This window comes from Coregonus lavaretus (assembly GCF_964263955.1).
Source record: "Coregonus lavaretus genome assembly, chromosome: 8".
Classification (NCBI taxonomy): Eukaryota; Metazoa; Chordata; class Actinopteri; order Salmoniformes; family Salmonidae; genus Coregonus; species Coregonus lavaretus.
Window position 1 is genome coordinate 23,382,664 of NC_139995.1, and position 17,307 is coordinate 23,399,970.

Sequence of the window (17,307 nt, forward strand, 5' to 3'; positions counted from 1 at the left end):
ACCATTTGAACGATACTATGTTGGTTAAGAATAAGAGAGGAGGAAGATAGAGAGAGAAAGCAAGAGAGAGACATGCAGGGAGGGGAAGGAAAACGTTTTTTTTTGTTTTACTATTTGAGGCAGCAGTCACTAAGGGGAGGGCAGCCGGATACAACTAGTGGGTGGCGTCTAATGATTGTATCTGAGCCATGGACACACGTAGCAGCAAGCTTCTCTTTTACATGCTCCCTTTCCCTAAACAAGAATAGATTTAATGTTTTAAACAGGAATAGATTTGATATATTTTAAACAGGAATAGATTTAGTAGGCGGTTTTCTGTCACACTGTTTCTTACATAATATCTTCTGTCTGGCTTTTTCTCCGAATTCACCCAGAAAACAACAATTCTGCACAGACTGAGACTCCTGGATCCTGCAGTGTTTTACAGCACTATCTACTCTTACCAGTGGCCACTGGCATAGGAGGAGAAACTGCTGCCTGAGGCCTGAGAACAGAGAGGCTACACTGCCACACAGGCAGCTCAACAGTCATGTCAGCCTCCCCCCTGGACGCTGATCCCATCTACGCCACGGTTGTCCACACTGCCAAGGCCAAAGCATGGGAGTCGCCAGGTGCTGTGGCTGTACCTCCAGTCAGGCTGAGGCCTCCGGTGGACCTGAAGCTGACCTGCAGCCTCTCCAAGTTGGACTCAGACCTGTTTGTGTCTCCCCTGAGTCAGGAGGATGGGGGTCTGAACGGCCGCTGTGAGTATGTGACCAACTGCAGCTCTGGGAAAAAACGGATGGAGAGATCGCCCTCCTTCGCCTCAGAGTGGGATGAGGTAATACTATGGGTTCTCTGGGTGGGAGTAGAGGCAGGGATTGGCACTGGGAGAGTTAAGGCTTAGACAGGCTACCAATAGAGCTTTTTAACTCCTATAGGGGCTCAGGGGAAAGGAGGGGGAGTATTGTAATGAGTGATAAAGAGAGGAAGGAAGAAGAGTGAGAGGCAGGAGGGGAAGAGGCATCAGCGGCGCTGGCTTTACCTATACAGTCACTGCAGAATGCCTGCAGGCAAGTGCTGAACGCATGAGTGGCCTGATCACTCCCACCGATATCCCATAGCAGCCCTGGCACACAAGGCTAATTAGGCTTGGACTGTCACTCCAGATCCAGCCAGACTGCTTCCCAGGGGTCAGCCCATGCACGGCTCAATGTCTCCCCTGTTCCCACTGTTTCTCCTGCTCTCCGGTAGGCTAATGCAGGCCACAGCCCCAACCTCAACACTTACTGTATGTATACAGATTCCATCCTGGTCTAAAGCTGCATTGTGCTGAACTCTAGTCTAGATAGAGGTTATTGCCTCTTTTGACTCAGCAGTGTCTCCCCCCGTGGCCATGCCCCCTGTTGCTCCCTGGTTCCCCGGCCACCTCTTGCTCTACCCCTCCTCTCTGCTCCCTGACAGTACTGTTTACTCAGGCCCTGCTGGGTGGGGTGTCCTGTTCTCAAGGGCATCCTGTTTTGCAGCTGCCCCCGTGTGTCTGTTTCTCGTCTAGATTTAAGGGATTAATTTGGAGCAGGATGGGGGAGAGGACGCAGGGGCAAATACTTACTCAGACTTAACGACGTCCCTTTCCCCATTGGACAGTCCAGAGCCAGGCTCTATCACACACACGCACACGCACACGCACACACACACACACACACACACACACACACACACACACACACACACACACACACACTCACACTCACACTCACACTCACACTCACACTCACACACACACACACTCACACTCAAACACACACACACTCACACTCACACTCACAAACACACACAGGGAGAGACGAAGCCACGGGTCGACACACACACACACTTGTCAAAATTGTCTGAAGTCATTTACCGGTATATTTGTAATTATGCTGGTCCTCCACACGGGAAAGCACTCTAGCAAGCAAGGGCTCATCACACTCGATGCTAATGACATATATGATGACATCTATGATCAACAGCTTTACATCTTGAGTACATTTATTAAATTCTCTAAAGACACAAGTGTCCAAACAAGACATGTTAGAGATTGCATACCTCCATACCTCCAGTTATTAGTGATGCTTTGAATATCTCCAGTCATTAGTGATGCTTTGAATATCTCCAGTCATTAGTGATGCTTTGAATATCTCCATTCATTAGTGATGCTTTGAATATCTCCATTCATTAGTGATGCTTTGAATATCTTCATTCATTAGTGAGCTTACTTCAAATGACCTTTTTGTATCAGAGAGATTATTGTGGTTGTAGTGTTTGTGCGTGCGTGCACATCTATTTATAATATCTAGTTTGACAGATGTGTTCATGAACATTGGCAAAAAGACTCTGAAAAAAAAAAACTCATGAAAATTGGGTCTGCGTTGGCTCACCCAGCGAAACACGTAGGCCATGTTGCATCCAATGTTGCATCCACCTGATGTCCCCATCCCACTGCACCAGACTAACAGAGAGCAGGCTGTGCCATCATGGTTCGGGGATGTGAGAAAACCTGCTTGATTGAACATCTGATTAAAAGTCTCTGCTCTCATCATCTAGGCATGGAGCGAATGGGCAGTTCAGCAGTGAACATATTCCATAGGTGAAACAGGCATGACAATGAGATCCATGAAAAACCCCACGTCTTCAGTCATGTGTCTTTGAGGTGTCCTCTTGGTTCCACCATCAGTCCATTAGTCTGTACTGTGGCCTGTCCTAAATTAGTGATCCTGTTACATATCAATCTGACTTAACCCCCAGCCTCATATTACCTCCTGATGGCTAAACGTCACCATTCATTTGTAATATACCTGCAGTGAAAAGGCAATACTTATGGACCACACATTCTTATGGTGCCTAGATACTGAGAAAAAGTTCCATAAAGAGCTGCTGCTATGCAATCTGGCAAAGGGATTAACAGTCCAGGCTCCTAATTGCTAAATGGATGAAGTAGTTTAATGGCTATCCAGCTCAAAGCTTATAGCTGACAGTGATTATTCATGATCTACACAGATGGGTGTATAATTAACCAATTAACTTCTGTTTATATGGGGACTTTATATGTGGATACTATACATTACTATACAGATTTAACCCTGAGCGATAGACCCATGAGAGGCCCTGGTTAGGGTAAGCTTCCCAACAGGTCTTCTCCCTGGCTCCTTGGTGTGGGTAACAGAGCAGTGTGACAGCAGCATGGCATCAGCAGCAGAGATTGAAGTGCCCACTAAGAGGATTAGCATATAGTTCCCATCTGAATACAGCCTGATCACTTTAAGAGGAGCACAATTGATTTAATTGAGTCCATCAACAGGCCCTTGACTTCATAACTGTGCTATAATTTATATTTCTTTGTGGTCACTATACTTGATTATTCCCACCCACTGTCGCACTAAACAAAGGCTTGCCACTCAAGAGCTTACTGGAAGATAGTGCATATGTGCATTCTACTGTAAGAACCTCAAAGAATGGGATCACAATTCACAATTCACTTTGAATAATCATCTATTATGTGATGCATTATGATACCTACACTGGCTAGGTTTTTGTACACATTTTCCACGAATTTGTTCTCACCTGATGTCCTGTACATCTGGCAAGAGTGATGATGTGATTTGTAGCTTGTTTTTGGACACAGGTCCAGGAATGGCTAAAGGATTGCAATATTTACCTGGAGCTAACCTTGCAGATAGCATTACTGGGTGATCTGAAAAGTCATAGTCAATCAATCAATAATATAATAATACTTTTAGCAAAAATGTTTATTTTTAATTCACAATCTGTAGAAGCAATGAGAATAGAAAGGTTCAGAACTTTTGTAAAACATCACAGTACGGTTGAAATATATACAGTGGGGAAAAAAAGTATTTAGTCAGCCACCAATTGTGCAAGTTCTCCCACTTAAAAAGATGAGAGAGGCCTGTAATTTTCATCATAGGTACACATCAACTATTTCCAGAAAATCACATTGTAGGATTTTTTATGAATTTATTTGCAAATTATGGTGGAAAATAAGTATTTGGTCACCTACAAACAAGCAAGATTTCTGGCTCTCACAGACCTGTAACTTCTTCTTTAAGAGGCTCCTCTATCCTCCACTCGTTACCTGTATTAATGGCACCTGTTTTAACTTGTTATCAGTATAAAAGACACCTGTCCACAACCTCAAACAGTCACACTCCAAACTCCACTATGGCCAAGACCAAATAGCTGTCAAAGGACACCAGAAACAAAATTGTAGACCTGCACCAGGCTGGGAAGACTGAATCTGCAATAGGTAAGCAGCTTGGTTTGAAGAAATCAACTGTGGGAGCAATTATTAGGAAATGGAAGACATACAAGACCACTGATAATCTCCCTCGATCTGGGGCTCTACGCAAGATCTCACCCTGTGGGGTCAAAATTATCACAAGAACGGTGAGCAAAAATCCCAGAACGACACTATAACTTTTTGGTAAAAACTCAACTTGTCGTGTTTGGAGGACAAAGAATGCTGAGTTGCATCCAAAGAACACCATACCTACTGTGAAGCATGGGGGTGGAAACATCATGCTTTGGGGCTGTTTTTCTGCAAAGGGACCAGGACGACTGATCCGTGTAAAGGAAAGAATGAATGGGGCCATGTATCGTGAGATTTTGAGTGAAAACCTCCTTCCATCAGCAAGGGCATTGAAGATGAAACGTGGCTGGGTCTTTCAGCATGACAATGATCCCAAACACACCGCCTGGGCAACGAAGGAGTGGCTTTGTAAGAAGCATTTCAAGGTCCTGGAGTGGCCTAGCCAGTCTCCAGATCTCAACCCCATTGCACAATTGGTGGCTGACTAAATACTTTTTTTCCCCACTGTATGGCAAATAGAAATCCTATATGGATGGTGTTAAGAGATAGATGGGAGGTATTGAATAGAGTTGAAGGATGGGACTAATAACAAATAACAACAAGTAATAACAAAGATAGCTAATAATGTAAGCATACTGTGTCCATAATAAGTATATAGGTTGTATGTTGGGAGCTTCTGGGAAAGAGCACAGTTAGAAAGATATGGCATATAGAAGCAAACCGGATGGACATCATGAAAATGATCGGAGAGGTTGAGAGTAGAAGAAGTTCAGAAGCAAAAAAATAATATATATATTTTACAATAGAATTATTGTAAAATTAACTCTGTCCATAAGGTGTAGATAGTAAGTATAGACCGGAAGTAGAGGCCTGGGCATTGTTGTTCACTAATTTACTCCAAGTAGGGAAAGGATTACATTTACATTACATTTACATTTACATTTTAGTCATTTAGCAGACGCTCTTATCCAGAGCGACTTACAGTTAGTGAATACATATTTTATTTTTTTATACTGGCCCCCCGTGGGAAACGAACCCACAACCCTGGCGTTGCAAACGCCATGCTCTATCAACTGAGCTACATCCCTGCCGGCCATTCCCTCCCCTACCCTGGACGATGCTGGGCCAATTGTGCGCCACCCATGAGTCTCCCGGTCGCGGCCGGCTGCGACAGAGCCTGGATTCGAACCAGGATCTCTAGTGGCACAGTTATTGCTGGGCAATACAGACTTTCAGCTCCCTCCAAAGATGTTCTATTGGGTTCAGGTCTGGAGACTGGCTAGGCCACTCCAGGACCTTGAAATGTTTCTTACGGAGCCACTCCTTAGTTAGTGTGTTTCGGGTCATTGTCATGCTGGAAGACCCAGCCACGACCCATCTTCAATGCTCTTACTGAGGGAAGGAGGTTGTTGGCAAAGATCTCGTGATACATGGCCCCATCCATCCTCCCCTCAATACGGTGCCGTTGTCCTTTCCCCTTTGCAGAAAAGCATCCCCAAAGAATAATGTTTCCACCTCCATGCTTCACGGTTGGGATGGTGTTCTTGGGGTTGTACTCATCCTTCTTCTTCCTCCAAACACGGCGAGTGGAGTTTAGACCAAAAAGCTCTATTTTTGTCTCATCAGACCACATGACCTCCTCCCATTCCTCCTCTGGATCATCCAGATGGTCATTGGCAAACTTCAGACGGGCCTGGACATGCGCTGGCTTGAGCAGGGGGACCTTGCCTGCGCTGCAGGATTTTAATCCATGACGGCGTAATGTGTTACTAATGGTTTTCTTTGAGACTGTGGTCCCAGCTCTCTTCAGGTCATTGACCAGGTCCTGCCGTGTAGTTCTGGGCTGATCCCTCACCTTCCTCATGATCATTGATGCCCCACAAGGTGAGATCTTGCATGGAGCCCCAGACCGAGGGTGATTGACCGTCATCTTGAACTTCTTCCATTTTCTAATAATTGCGCCAACAGTTGTTGCCTTCTCACCAAGCTGCTTGCCTATTGTCCTGTAGCCCATCCCAGCCTTGTGCAGGTCTACAATTTTATCCCTGATGTCCTTACACAGCTCTCTGGTCTTGGCCATTGTGGAGAGGTTGGAGTCTGTTTGATTGAGTGTGTGGACAGGTGTCTTTTATACAGGTAACGAGTTCAAACAGGTGCAGTTAATACAGGTAATGAGTGGAGAACAGGAGGCCATCTTAAAGAAAAACTAACAAATCTGTGAAAGCCGGAATTCTTACTGGTTGGTAGGTGATCAAGTACTTGTGTCATGCAATAAAATGCAAATTAATTACTTGGGAGTCATGCAATGTGATTTTCTGGAGAAAAAAAATTGGATTCCGTCTCTCGCAGTTGAGGTGTACATATGATAAGGGTTGCAGACCTCTGCGTTCTTTGTGGGTGGGAGGACCTGCGGGGTCGGCAGTGTGTCGGATGCTTGTTCTCCCCACTGTATATACAGTGGGGAAAAAAAGTATTTAGTCAGCCACCAATTGTGCAAGTTCTCCCACTTAAAAAGATGAGAGAGGCCTGTAATTTTCATCATAGGTACAAGTCAACTATGACAGACAAAATGAGAAAAAGAATTCCAGAAAATCACATTGTAGGATTTTTAATGAATTTATTTGCAAATTATGGTGGAAATAAGTATTTGGTCAATAACAAAAGTTTCTCAATACTTTGTTATATACCCTTTGTTGGCAACGACACAGGTCAAACGTTATCTGTAAGTCTTCACAAGGTTTTCACACACTGTTGCTGGTATTTTGGCCCATTCTTCCATGCAGATCTCCTCTAGAGCAGTGATGTTTTGGGGCTGTCGCTGGGCAACACGGACTTTCAACTCCCTCCAAAGATTTTCTATGGGGTTGAGATCTGGAGACTGGCTAGGCCACTCCAGGACCTTGAAATGCTTCTTACGAAGCCACTCCTTCGTTGCCCGGGCGGTGTGTTTGGGATCATTGTCATGCTGAAAGACCCAGCCACGTTTCATCTTCAATGCCCTTGCTGATGGAAGGAGGTTTTCACTCAAAATCTCACGATACATGGCCCCATTCATTCTTTCCTTTACACGGATCAGTCGTCCTGGTCCCTTTGCAGAAAAACAACCCCAAAGCATGATGTTTCCACCCCCATGCTTCACAGTAGGTATGGTGTTCTTTGGATGCAACTCAGCATTCTTTGTCCTCCAAACACGACAAGTTGAGTTTTTACCAAAAAGTTATATTTTGGTTTCATCTGACCATATGACATTCTCCCAATCCTCTTCTGGATCATCCAAATGCACTCTAGCAAACTTCAGACGGGCCTGGACATGTACTGGCTTAAGCAGGGGGACACGTCTGGCACTGCAGGATTTGAGTCCCTTGTGGCGTAGTGTGTTACTGATGGTAGGCTTTGTTACTTTGGTCCCAGCTCTCTGCAGGTCATTCACTAGGTCCCCCCGTGTCGTTCTGGGATTTTTGCTCACCGTTCTTGTGATCATTTTGACCTCACGGGGTGAGATCTTGCGTAGAGCCCCAGATCGAGGGAGATTATCAGTGGTCTTGTATGTCTTCCATTTCCTAATAATTGCTCCCACAGTTGATTTCTTCAAACCAAGCTGCTTACCTATTGCAGATTCAGTCTTCCCAGCCTGGAGCAGGTCTACAATTTTGTTTCTGGTGTCCTTTGACAGCTCTTTGGTCTTGGCCATAGTGGAGTTTGGAGTGTGACTGTTTGAGGTTGTGGACAGGTGTCTTTTATACTGATAACAAATTCAAACAGGTGCCATTAATACAGGTAACGAGTGGAGGACAGAGGAGCCTCTTAAAGACGAAGTTACAGGTCTGTGAGAGCCAGAAATCTTGCTTGTTTGTAGGTGACCAAATACTTATTTTCCACCATAATTTGTAAATAAATTCATTAAAAATCCTACAATGTGATTTTCTGGATTTTTTTCTCTCAATTTGTCTCTCATAGTTGACGTGTACCTATGATGAAAATTACAGGCCTCTCTCATCTTTTTAAGTGGGAGAACTTGCACAATTGGTGGCTGACTAAATACTTTTTTCCCCCACTGTATATATAAAAAAACATGGGGGATTGGAAGTGATGCAGACAATTACATTGATAGAAGATACAATCTATCTGCAATATTAAGCTGATCCATTACCCCAGAAAAAATTAAAAATAAAAAGAACAGCTCCAATAAGCAAAGAGAAATGACAGTCTATCATTATTTTAAGACATGAAGGTCAGTCAAGCCGGAAAATGTCAAGAACTTTGAAAGTTTCTTCAAGTGCAGTCGCAAAAACCATCAAGCGCTATGATGAAACTGGCTCTCATGCGGACCGCCACAGGAAAGGAGGATAAGTTCATTAGAGTTACCAGCCTCAGAAATCGGCAATTAACTGCACCTCAGATTGCAGCCCAAATAAATGCTTCACAGAGTTCAAGTAACAGACACATCTCAACATCAACTGTTCAGAGGAGACTGTGTGTATCAGGCCTTCATGGTCGAATTGCTGCAAAGAAACCACTACTAAAGGACACCAATAAGAAGAAGAGACTTGCTTGGACCAAGAAACACGAGCAATGGACATTAGACCGGTGGTAATCTGTCCTTTGGTCTGATGAGTCCAAATTTGAGATTTTTGGTTCCAACCGCCGTGTCTTTGTGAGACGCAGAGTAGGTGAACGGATGATCTCCGCATGTGTGGTTCCCACCGTGAAGCATGGAGGAGGAAGTGTGATGGTGTGGAGGTGCTTTGCTGGTGACACGGTCTGTGATTTATTAAGAATTCAAGGCACACTTGACCAGCATGGCTACCACAGCATTCTGCAGAGATATGCCATCCCATCTGGTTTGCGCTTAGTGGGACTATCATTTGTTTTTCAACAGGACAATGACCCAAAACACACCTCCAGGCTGTGTAAGGCCTATTTGACCAAAGAGAGTGATTGAGTGCTGCATCAGATGACCTGGCCTCCACAATCACCCAACCCCAACCCAATTGAGATGGTTTGGGATGAGTTGGACCACATAGTGAAGGAAAAGCAGCCAACAAGTGCTCAGCATATGTGGGAACTCCTTCAAGACTGTTGGAAAAGCATTCCTCATGAAGCTGGTTGAGAGAATGCCAAGAGTGTGCAAAGCTGTCATCAAGGCAAAGAGTGGCTACTTTGAAGAATCTAAAATCTAAAATATATTTTGATTGGTTTAACACTTTTTTGGTTACTACATGATTCCATATGTGTTATTTCATAGTTTTGATGTCTTCACTATTATTTTACAATGTAGAAAATAGTAAAAATAAAGAAAACCCCTGAATGAGTAGGTGTGTGCAAACTTTTGATTGGTACTGTACAGTGCCTTCGGAAAGTATTCAGACCCCTTGACTTTTTCCACATTTTGTTAGGTTATTCTAAAATGTATTAAATTGTTTTTTTATATACATTTGCAAAAATGTCTAAAAACCTGTTTTCGCTTTGTCATAATAGGGCATTGTGTGTAGATTGATGAGGGAAAAAAATAATGTAATCAATTTTAGAATAAGGCTGTAGCGTAGCAAAATGTGGAAAAAGTCAAGCGGTCTGAATATTTTCCAAATGCACTGTGTATATGAGTGTGTGCTTTTGTATGTTATTGCTGTAAGAGCGAGTTAGCTAGCATGCTCTAATTGTAATGGTCGCATAAGCTCCCTGCTTATTCACAGTTATTTCCATGCTAACACACAAATCACAAATCTACAGCCATCAACAAAATGTTGGTCCTGCACATCTAATGTGCTTCCTTGTGTCTATCGTCATGTCACGATCGTCATAAGAGGCAGACCAAGGCGCAGCGTGATAGGCGTACATCTTTTAATGAGTACTTTAACAATAACAACAAAACGAAACGTGAAGTCTAAAGGTTCACCAACACAAACCTATACAGATCAAGATCCCACAATAAACTAGTGCCAACCGGCTGCCTAAGTATGGTCCCAATCAGAGACAACGAGAATCAGCTGCCTCTGATTGGGAACCACCCTGGCCAATATAGAAAACACGAACTAGAACGAAACATAGAAAATACAACATAGACACTTACACACCCTGGCTCAACATTAAAGAGTCCCCAGAGCCAGGGCGTGACACGTCAGGTACTTACATTTATTGTATTTTGTACTATTTTTGTCATTGTTATGATGTTTGATTACAAAATACCCAGTATGGTAATGACATGCAAACGACTAACAACGAATCTACAGCCATCAACATACTGTTGTCCTTCATATCTAATTTGCTTACTTGAGTCTATCATCAGAATAAACACCAATCAACGGGGATTGCTGGCTGGATAGTCCTTTCTTTAAAAACACAACGCAATAGAGTTACATAGTACGATCACATCTGTTACACATGTTAGCATTAGCACAGGGACACAGCCAGCCAGGGACATGCTCCCTGGTCAAAGGAGTCATCCCTCCAGGCCTCTAGCCCCCAGTCCCTCGCTGTGGGAACATCTGCTTTCTCTGCTGCACCAACATGAAAAGGGTATTTTTATAGCCACCGTGTACCAGAACAGGGCACGGCGACGTCACAGCAACACAACCATGAGAATATCAGAGCTACAAGTGGGTTATTAAAAAAGAAAATGGCAGCACAGTGACTCATGTTTTAGTTAAAGCTGAACATCCTCGCTTCTTCCCTCCAGTTGATCAGGTGGTGGATATTAGTGATACTGCTTGTGGTTTGATGGGTTTTGAGCAGATAAATGGTTGTACTGTTAGCTTAGTCTTGTTTTTCCTCTTTAAGATGTGATTGGCACATCTTAGTCTTGGCATAGTAAATGTGTGCAAATTAGACCTATAAAAAACAGTAAGCATATCTAGCCAGAAAAAAAAGATTTAAAAAAGAGTGATGATGTGGAACAGTTATGTAGCCTAAATTGTATTACTCTCGGGCCGAAAGAATGTCTTTAATTATAATGAGATGGAATTCCTCAAAAAACAGCTTTTGGGCTGAGATAAGGTGCACTAGGGGCAATGTGGTGCTGGTAAGTGTGTGATATAGAATGTAACTGGGTTAATTCAAAGTGGAATATGTAAGGTCTGTATCGCTGGAGGGAGCTGCCATGCTTCCCACATGTCTGACTTCTAAATGAATCAAGGCTTTTCCTGAGTGTTGATGCCACTAGCAAAGTGCATAGGACTTCTCAAATACTAAATATTGCATCAAATAGCCCTTTCTTTGTCTCCAGTGTAATTAGTGAAAGCAAATTCAGATTTTCAGCCTGTTATAGTTGTAGAAAATACAGAGGTAATCACTGGATAGCACTGTATTATGGCATTAGCTACCACCTGAACAGTTAGTGTACAGTAAGCTCCCTCCATGGCTCTGAGAAGCTCTCTTCCCATAATCTCAGTCTGCCAACAGGAGAGGGTGCTGGAGAATGTCACACCAGTTCTCACACAACAATACAGGGCTGAACTGTACAATATTACTGCAATATTCTTCTTGACTTTACTTTTATAAGATACATTATTATCCTTTCTTTTCCAAGAGAGATGAGGTTTTAGGTCCATGATGTGCTGGATTGATCTGTGTTAACCTCCAGGCAGGCATGTATACACTCTGTATACTGCAGGTTTTCCCTTTCTGTTCAGAGATGGGGCATAGAGCCTTATTTAATCTCATAAAGGTCATTTCGCAGAGACCGTAAGCTATTTGGCCTGCCTGTTTCCCCTGGGCTTCGTGCACACAAGGTTCCAACACTTTAAATTGTGAGTGACCCTATTACCCTGCTGTGTTTTTGCTGAGTGGTGGAGGGAGTGTGAATGACCATCAAAACGCTACCGAAATGTTTGTGTTACTCTTCATCAACCCTCTGCCATCTTCAGCCCTCCTCCTCAGTCAGCCTCCATGTTCAATCAACATTACACTGTCTGTAAACACACATACAGAAGATGGATGAGCACATGTTGAAGCTTATTAAGCCTGTCTTAAGAAATGTTAGCAGTAAAGGATAAGGTTACAGACTCCGAAAATATACTATATTACGCTTACTTGTGTTATGGAAAGGATGAATATGTTTAATACTGCTATTGTTGAATCTGGGGGTAACCGTATATGGTTTGTTCTGCTCCTCCTCCTCAGATTGACAAGATTATGAACCTGATTGGAGCAGGCATCGAATCATCCAATGACAAGCAGTGCATATCCCCCCCAGGTAAATGTTATTTATTTGTATTGTCTTGAATACCTACATGTAGGTAAATGCTGCAGTAAGCTCTATGTCAGCCTTGTGATAGAGTGTTCTAGTAAAGGGTTAACCCGATTCATTACAAGTAGAATGTGCCTATGCTGTACAGTCTCACTAACAGCCAACAACCCTATTAACATAAATGATAGCCGGTGGGAATTCTGGTGGAGTACCCCACCCAGGTAGTGGCAGCGCTGGCAACACTGGCTGCAGTAACCCATGGGGGGAGGGTCGCACTCGGACAATCAGAGAGGGGGCAGAATACTGTGGCCTTGGCGGCACAGCATCATAATAGTCTGACTGCACAGGGGTGCTGGGGAAGAAGGGTCTCCACGGGGGACCAGCGTGTGTGTGTGTTGGGGGGAAGTGGGGTATCTGAGCTCCATTAGCCAGGAATATACATTGGCTTATCAAATCTTCCCATCCCTGCTCAATTTTAGCGTGCCTCTCAAACAGCTACAACGGTAGCTACAACGGTAAATGCATTCACATAGTAAGTCTACTCTTGAGCTAGGCTCTGGGGAGGGAACAACTGATAGAAAATCTAATATTACACGTCAATGGTGTAGATACATGTAATACAGAAGCACTGAATAATCTAGACGCGAAACAAAAGGAGTTTGAGGAACTTATTCTGGAAAGATTGGGTTTCATCTATCAAAAAAACTGAGCAAATTGGATGGAGAACTGACAAAAAGTTTTTCCTAAACCTTCAATATAGAAACGCAACCAAAAAAAAAACTAAAAAAAAAATTGTTACAAACGATGGACAAATCCTTATCTCACCAACAGAGATTTGGAATGAGGTAGTAAAATATTTTAAACAAATGTTCTCTTGTCAAGTTCCTTCAACCTCACTTGACAATGAGTTTTGTGATATCCTTCTCCCCCAAAATCAGGTTAAACTATCTGCAGCACAAAAAAGTTATTGTGAATGCTTAATTACACATGACGAGCTATGGTTGGCTATGACGAATTGATTCCTTTCAGACAGGAAACATCCCTGGTCTCGATGGCATTCCAATAGAGATATATCAAACTTTTTATGAACTACTGAAAGATCCATTAATATCATATTTTAATTACTCATATATAAATGGCAGACTGTCGGACACACAAAAAGAGGGGCAGATTTTTCTCCTACTGAAGCAGGAGCCAGGGGGGCTCTTGAAGGCCCCTCACCCTTCAATGTTGCGATGCAAAACTATTGGCAAAACGTATTGCTCATAGAAAATAAAAGGTCTTACCGGTAATGTACAACAATTCATCACGATCAGACGGGATTCTTAAAAGGAAGATATATTGGAGACAACACAAGACAACTACTAGTAATAATGGAAAACTATGAATGTGCAGGGAAACCAGGTATAATCTTTATAGCAGATTTTGAGAAAGCCTTAAATACAGTATGTCTAGAATCTGTTTACAAGTGCCTGGATTTTTTCAACTTTGGAGAATCTTTAATAAAATGGGTAAAAGTAATGTACGACAATACTTTATTTAAAATAATAAATAACTGTTATGTCTCTGATAACTTTGAATTGTCAAGAGGCATAAAACAAGGTTGCCCTCTGTCACCATACCTATTTATTATGGCCATTGAACTGTTAGCTAATTATAACATTAAGGGGCTAAACATGTATGGATTAGAGACAAAAGTATCAATGTACGCCAATGATTCAAGTTTTCTCGAGTCCTCAATCTTCAACCTTGAAGGGCCTCATTGAGGACCTGGATAATTTCTCCAGTTTCTCTGGACTAAAACCCAATTATGATAAGTGTACTATATTAAGGATTGGGTCTTTAAAAGACACAAACTTTAAATTGCCATGTGGTCTCCCGATTAAATGGGCAGATGGTGATGTCGATATGCTTGGTGTACATATCCTGGAAAAGTTGCGCTAAATTGTGAAAAAATTGAATCTTGAAACCGTGGAGAGGGAAACACCTATCCATTTATGGAAAGATTACCCTGATTAATTCTTTAGTGATATCGCAGTTTACATATTTATTCATGTCTCTAACGACTCCAGGAGAGTCCTTTTCAAACCATGTGAGAAAAAAATATTTCACTTTATTTGGAATGGCAAACCAGATAAAGTTAAATGAGCATATTTATATAATGAAAAGGAGTTTTGAGGTTTAAAACTATTAAATATTAAGGCATTAAACCTCTCTCTTAAAGCCTCCATTGTACCAAAATTGTATCTAAATCCAAACTGGTTTTCTACTAAGAGAGGCCCATCCATTGTTTAATAGTGGGCTCTTTGCCTTTTAGCAGATTAAAACTTTACATTTTAGTTGGATTGACAATGCATCCATGTTTAAAGTATCCTCCTTTTTAAGTCATACAGAGTTGGGTACAATTTCAATTTCATCCTCCAGAAAAGGCAGATCTAATATTACAGATAATAATATGGCTAAACTACAATGTACTGATAGAAAAATATATATATATATTGGAAAAAAATGTACAAGAAGGGTATAATATTTTTGAAGGACATTGTAAACAAGGACGGTAAAATTATGTCACACAAGCAACTAACAACAGCGTATGCAGGTGTAAGACAAAATGATAACCAACTCATCACGGCTCTGCCACAAAATTGGAAGAGACAATTACTTAAAGAAGAAATTAAAGAATAAGTCTTTCTGCCACCCATTAAAAATCATAAATGTCTTAAAATGATGAGAATAAATCGAAAAATGTATCAGTTTCACTTAAAGTCAAAAGGTTTGACACCAATGTCGTATAAAATTCAAGTTAGTTGGGAACAGGTATTTGATGTCCAAATACCTTGGCATCGGGTCTATGAACTGGTATATAAAACAACAATTGATACATCAATCTGTTTGTTTCAATTTAAGCTATTATATAAAATACTTGCTACAAAAAGAATGCTCAATATATGGGGCATTGAACAGTCAGCCTTGTGCACACTCTGCCACGAGGAAACAGAATCAGTAGAGCATATTTTCTGGTACTGTCCATCGGTAGCTAGCTTTTGGAGTCAGGTCCAGGAATAGTTGTTATGCCATAATATCAGGGTTCAGATGGACCTGCAAATTGTATTCCTTAGGGGATCTGAAAAACCACGATCAGTCAATGGGAAATATCATTATACTCTTGGGTAAAGTATTTATTTTTAGGGAAATATCTGTTTAAAAAAATTACAAATAGGGAGGTTCAGGACCATCGTAAGACCTCACAGTAAAATGGAGGGATGTATTGCAAAAGGAAATAGCAAAATGGCATTATACTGGGAAATATGTGTTAATCTGTGGACATCGGAGGGTTGGAGTTAAGATCACAATGAATGGTGGATTGGCCGCTGTGGGTGAAAATCCAGAACTTGCAAAAAAATGAAATTAGGAATATATGTATAAGTATTTAATTACATGTACCTTACATGTGAGCGAAAATAGCTGTAAGTAGCAGTAAAAATATTGTTGTCCGTTAGTTTACTCCAATCAGGGTAGGGATGGTAGGGTAGGGGGGAAAATAGTATAAATAATCAAAATCAAAATAAATAAGAGGGATTAAAAATGATGCAAACAATTAAATTGATAGAACCCACAATCTATCTGAAATATTAAAGCTGATCTACCCCCCCCCCCCCCCCCCAAAAAAAAATACTATAAAATAGAAAAATACATGAATGATAGGAAGATTTGTTTCCCCCATAAATCAGAACAATCCAATGTGTCATTAGTTATGTGTGCAACTTCTCTCATCTGTATGGGGTTTTTGTGGGGTGAAGTGTATTTCCACTTTTAAATAAATCTAATTTAAAACTCACTTGACTGTAATTTTTCCTGTGCCCTGTCTCAATAGTGGCTGAATTGATGCTCTGCTTCATCGAGTCTGTCCTTCAGGCTGCGCTCAGGGGGAAGCCAACTGGCAATGGCTCAATTTGTTTAGATTGCATTCCCAACTTGATATACGGTATCTCCATTGCGCAACAGTCTCTCTTAGATCCCTCTATAAGGCTATGTACTGCAGAAAATGATGGGTCATTTTCCTATGAGGATTTTTTTGTCAAACTCATATTGATAATGACACTCTTTTGGCTTAATGTTGCAATATGTTTTATAGGTGGGCCTAATGTACAGTATCTTATGAATTAATTTGCAGTAATAGCTAGCTACCCACTGCAGGCTCACTGTGCTGGGGTCTTTTTCATGACATCATACAGCACAGCTGCCTCCCTCTGACGATGTGTGCCCATTACACTGAACAGGCCTCAGTCATAATCTCCATATATGGTCCTTGATACATAATGTATTATCATTAGTCATAACCACTGTCATGAAACTCACCAATTCAGTGTTTCCTCTCCTTCACTTTAACATATATATTTTATCCCAATTTGTTGAGGCCACTGGATATTAATTTACTATTATTTTTATACCTGAGGTTATTGTACTCTACGTAATGTGGCTGGAAAATACGGTAATTGATGTGTTTGTTGATGTAGACGGTGCTACTATACTAGTTCTGTATTTAAGTTTGTCATACAGAGGACTTAACAGGAGCCTGTCACAGATTTAGCTGAGTCATAGCTGTGCTGATTTTATCTCCTGATTGTACTCAGGCTTATTACTCCGTCGTTGGACCCCCGAGAGAGAGGGGGAGAGAATGAGGGAGGGAGGGAGAGAGAAGCCAAATTGTCACTCTTCTACCCTCCCTTATCCCACCATTGTAAAGGAGCTCCATTATCCCCCTTTCCTTCCATCC

At 41.8% G+C, this 17,307-nt stretch overlaps 1 protein-coding gene across 1 annotated transcript in view; it reads left to right on the top strand.

Annotated features, from left to right (window-relative positions):
• Positions 1 to 529: 529 nt before the first annotated feature.
• LOC311133971 (ankyrin repeat and SAM domain-containing protein 1A-like) overlaps positions 530 to 17,307 on the top strand; it is a gene marked incomplete at its 5' end in the record, with an annotated part of 42,714 nt that continues 25,936 nt past the window's right edge. Inside the window, 2 exons of the mRNA XM_084167598.1 lie at positions 530 to 820; positions 12,464 to 12,536. Of these exons, the coding sequence (XP_084023724.1) occupies positions 530 to 820; positions 12,464 to 12,536 (364 nt within the window). The remainder of the gene's footprint in view (positions 821 to 12,463; positions 12,537 to 17,307) is intronic.